Consider the following 4876-nt stretch of genomic DNA (forward strand, 5'->3'; position numbering starts at 1 on the left):
ACTACTGTCTGAATGGTATTAGGTCAGGGCCCGGATCCACAAAGCCTCTCAGAGTAGGAGTGCTGATCTAGGATCAGTTTAGCCTTTTAGATCATAATGAATAAGATTATATGGAAAGATCCTAGATCAGCACTCCTACTCTGAGAGGCTTTGTGGAAACAGGCCCAGGTCTTGAGAGAGGACAATGCCGCCCCCTATTGTACAGGGACAACCTGTTCTAGCCATAGTATTCCAGCAAAACAAAGGGCATTTCTGCTTTTGTGGATCTGTAAGTGTGGGACCATTATCAAACCATTTAAAGAGTGTAGAATAGTCAAATCAATGTACACATTTGCATAGTATCAAATGAACTAACATGTTTGCATAGTATTCACAGCAATCCCTCATTGCCCAATCACAAGATGCTCCATACAGGGTGCTTATATCAGATTTCTTCATTCCAACATCCTCTCACTCTGTACTCTCTTACAGTCAGTAGACATGGTGGGACGGGAAGCCTGATCTGTTGATAGTCAAAGAGGAAACTATAGAAGATGGACCAGAGATCATTGGCTGCTGAGTGGACTAAAGATGGGGGAGCAAGGTAAGGAAGAAATACATAAAGCCTACATACAGTAATAGATCTGGAATGGGAATAGTGATACACCTGGCTATTTTTTTCTTAATTCATAAAATGAAATCAATACAACTTATGTTTACATATAAAAACACACATTATAATGTATGAACTTCACCAGGTACTTGACTCAAAAAGCTCCATATGTAGAATGTTCTCTGCCATGTTTGTAAAGTCTATTTCTAACCTCTTCCTGCAGGTGGTTGGCTGGAGGCTAACAGGAGACTAGGAGGCCATCTTGGATTCCCAGACCCAGACCGGTGAAGCCAAGGGCCAGGGGGACGACATCAATGAGCAGGCCAGGACCAGAGGCGACATAGTGGAGGTCAGTGGATGGGACAGTGTCCACAACACTCTTAATCACAACCAGAAACAGACAGTTGACTACAAAACAACAACCAAACTTAGTCTCCATGACAACAGACTGGCTGAGACCAGGGTGAGGTGTAGATTTGGTCTATGTGGAGGTGTCCGTATGTGGCGAGAGAGAACAGACATAGACTCGGCTAGCGATGCTCCCGTCCTGCTCCTGTAGTTGTGATTCGAGAGACTGATGGCACCCTCAGGTTAACCCCCTAACAGGTGCTGCCTTCAGCCTGCCTTCTATAGGATCTATCAACTGGAACATGGACCCTGCGACAACACAGACACTACCTGGCCTTCGTCCTCCTCACACTCTCCTAATGTAAAACCAGACCTCAGACAATGCCAGTGCCTCAACACTAAATGGCTACACAAGCCCATTGACAAATGACAGTAGTAGTAAATACATGATCTAAGATTGATATTTGGTATTCATCAGTCATGAAAGTATGCCTTATTTACTTTGAAGAACTGCTAAGATTGTGATTTTGTCAGACAGCATAGGCAGCTCTATAGAGATGGAGCTACCTCAGGATACACCAGCAGAAAATGCACAAATCCCATGTATAGACTATAGTGACGTAATGTAGTACTAGTTAGTTTGTAGTTAATTCTGTTGGTTTTGGATGTAGTAGGGAACTGGATGAGGTGAACTGAGGAAAGAATGAGTATGATGAAGCAGAGTAGATTATATGGTGATGGTTGGTGTGATGGTGTCTGTAAAAATGCTTTACTGATGAAAAGTGACAACCTTGTCCTGTTGTTTGATGCTGGTGTTTTATAATGAGGAAATGATAGTGCCTTAATTCATGTTTACTTGACATGAAGTTAAGATAAAGAAAGATAAAGATAAGAACATTAAGATGTTTGTAATGTTGAACCTTTTCCAAAGTATTCTAAAATGTATGTTATCAAAGCGAGGGTGTTTTTTATAATATATCCAATGGCTCCATATTGGTAGGTACTTGAATCACAGTTATAGAGATGGCCTTGACTGTGGTTAACATTTTATAATGTCATGTTTCTGTGTACAACAAATACTTTCTTATATAAACCTTTATGCTTTTCTGTTCAATTTGTGTTTACAGTCTGCAGTCCATGAGGACCTGCTGATATCCGGTGTTGCTGGAGGGAGAGACTGGACCTCTGAATCGGATGGTCGCTTCCTTCCCAAGTCGGAACCAGGACCGAACCACGAGGGACAGAGACTCCACCACCACACAGAACACAAACAGTGGACAGGTGGACTGAACATCCTCAGTCCTGGTGGTCATCAGAGAGACATAGGCTCCAGTCAGGGATCCAGTCTGCAGCCCAGACTCTTCTCTTCACAGTCTCAGTGCAGGGATGAAGCAGGGCCTGGGGCTGATAGAGATAGACCCTCCTGTTCCTATGATACAAACACCACAGTATCCATGATGAACAGAGCAGGTCATCCTGGGCTTCAGCCTTCACAGAGAGTGGTGGGAGACCCCCCTGGTGGTAGTCTGTCTTCTCCTTCAGGGTCTCGTCTAATACCTGGTGACTGGGCTCATAGAAGGCCTGGGTCTAGCCTTCCTCAGCTGCCTCGGGGTTACACCACCAATACAGACAGGGTCAGGATGGGCGTTCACCACAAGAGGTACCTAGCCTATAACACAGCACACAATCCCAACAACACCCAAACAATGGCTAGAGGTCAAGGAGGGAGCTCAAATCCTGCTTCTACCTCCTCTGGTGTCATTGGGTCACAACGTAAGAGACCGAGCATTAGGACGGACGCCGACAAGCCGTACGCCTGCCCCACGTGTGGGAAGCGCTTTGCAGGTCATTTACGGTCATTTTTCCACCAAACTTGTAGTGAAAGAACGTGGGGTGGCAATCTGCAGACGTATCACAGAGACCAACTGCCTGTATACACAGGAGAGCTGATGGCAGTACTGTTGGCCTTGCAGTGGGTGGAGGAAATTAAGCCATACAGGGTTGTTGTGTGTTCTGACTCGTGTGCAGTATTGATGAGTGAAGTCCTTTAGATCACGGAGGAGACAAGACATGCTATATGAGGTACTCCAAATTCATTCCCGGTGAGGCAGATTGGTTTACAAAATAAGTTTAGCTTGTGTCCCAGCCCATGTGGGGGTGGAAGGGAATGAGGAAGTAGATGTGCTAGCTAAACTGGCCGTTAGGAGAGAGGAGGTGGAGGTGCCCATGAGCAAGGCAGCGGCTAAGGGAATGATATGGACAGTGGTGGTGCAGAGATGGCAGGAGCAGTGGAACTGCTTAGAGACACTAAGGGGAGGCATCTATTCCAAGTAGGCTACAGAGTAAAGTTGGTGAGGGAGGACAGCAGGAAGAGACAGAAGAGGAGGCCATCTTTACAAGGCTAAGGGTGGGACACAATTTTGACTTGTAGAAATGTGTATTGTAACAATGATGCATGAGGCGGATGCGGTGCGACTGAGTTTCGCCATCAGGTGGAAGACGGTGTCCCCTCTCTGGTCAGTGAAAAGGAGAGAGCAGGGACCGTAAGAGGCAGACCCTCTGCTGCTTTCTCCTTCCCTCCGCTCAGACTAATGCTGTGTTCAAAACAACTGGGAACTCGGAAATCTCAGACTTCAGTGCGTCCAAGACAACTGGGAAACTCAGTCATCTTTCTAAAGCTCCGACCTGAAGATCACGGACATCAAGGAATTGACCTAGTTTTTCCCTAGGACCATCAGTCCAGTAAAATAAAAAAAGCTAATTATTTACAAATTATTTCAATTTATGCTCAGCAAGTGCTACACGAACTGATCTGTTTTGTTATCAAAGCTCAAGTTTTGAAATATGATATTGTCTGATAAGAACAATATTGGCAGGCCAGACATATAGCAATATGCTGTGATAATGTATTAAGCCTATTGCACAACCTCATTCCTACAGAACAGTTTTTAATAGGTTAAGGTTGCATTTTTTAAGTCATGTTTGAAAAATATTCTGAGCGGTAGATCTCGGCTTGCTTTTTGACTGAGAAAGTGATCTTGACTCAGAAAAGGTTAGTGACCACTGGTCTATAAGTCCTGTGATGACTGAGGTTAAATATCAAACATGAACTAAAGTGCACATGTACTTGATATTCCAGACTGACTGGCCTCTACAAACTGGGTCAAAGTGTACGACCTGTTTACTTCTGTTTAGGAGGGTATTTAACCACATACCCTCATTAACCCTTTGTTAACTTGTCATTTGAAACATGCTTGGAAATACCTGTTTTTTAGAGAGAGAGTAATCCTTGGCGGATAAAGGACAGTTTAATATTTACCTTACTGAGGTGATGTAGATGGAATAAAGTCATATTGTATTATATTCTATTCTATTATACTCTGTTCTTGCTAACACAGGATATTTGATGTAATAAGCAGTACTGTATTTCAAAGAACAGCGTGTTCCCCAATACACCAAAAAAGAAGAAGCACGCATACTCTTTTCATGGTTTTGACAAGGTGGTATACACCTACGACCGGAAGTGACTTTTTCGTAGCAGGTTAGGGGTTTGTCTAGAAGGGATACAGCTTTTGTCAAAATTGACTTTTCGTAGCAGATTTAGGAGAACTTGTTAGGAAAAGGTTTAGGGTTAACAAAAATGCAAAATAATCTACTTTTGACATCCAATTTGACAAAAGCTGTATCCCGTCTAGACATAACCCAGGTTAGGAGAATTTACGCAGCATGTTAGGAAAACTAACGTAGCAGGTTAGGAGAAATCGGTTAAGGTTAGGAAAAGGGTTGGGGTTAGCTAAAATGCTCTCTTAGCCACCGCTGTGAAGCAGGCAAGAATAACTAAGTACTTACAGGTCACAGATTTGTAGAATCCTTCAAAATAAGAGTCCTGACCTGTGTACTTTATAATTTACTTGTTATAATACAAAAAATAATGTA

The 4876-nt window shown here is 43.4% G+C and overlaps 1 protein-coding gene across 1 annotated transcript; it reads left to right on the forward strand.

Moving 5' to 3' along the window:
- Positions 1-719: 719 nt before the first annotated feature.
- On the forward strand, positions 720-4032 carry LOC123487309. The gene is made up of 3 exons (XM_045218532.1): positions 720-737; positions 846-941; positions 2068-4032. The coding sequence occupies exons 1-3, from the start codon at positions 720-722 to the stop codon at positions 2989-2991; spliced, it is 1038 nt and encodes a 345-aa protein (XP_045074467.1). The 3' UTR covers positions 2992-4032.
- Positions 4033-4876: the final 844 nt, after the last annotated feature.

Source organism: Coregonus clupeaformis, unplaced genomic scaffold (genome assembly GCF_020615455.1).
Source record: "Coregonus clupeaformis isolate EN_2021a unplaced genomic scaffold, ASM2061545v1 scaf1631, whole genome shotgun sequence".
In the NCBI taxonomy this organism is placed as follows: Eukaryota; Metazoa; Chordata; class Actinopteri; order Salmoniformes; family Salmonidae; genus Coregonus; species Coregonus clupeaformis.

Excerpts from the sequence above, each read along its gene's own strand:
- LOC123487309 (XM_045218532.1), top strand. Across the intron at positions 942-2,067 it reads CCAGAGGCGACATAGTGGAG|TCTGCAGTCCATGAGGACCT; the intron begins GTCAGTGGATGG and ends TTGTGTTTACAG.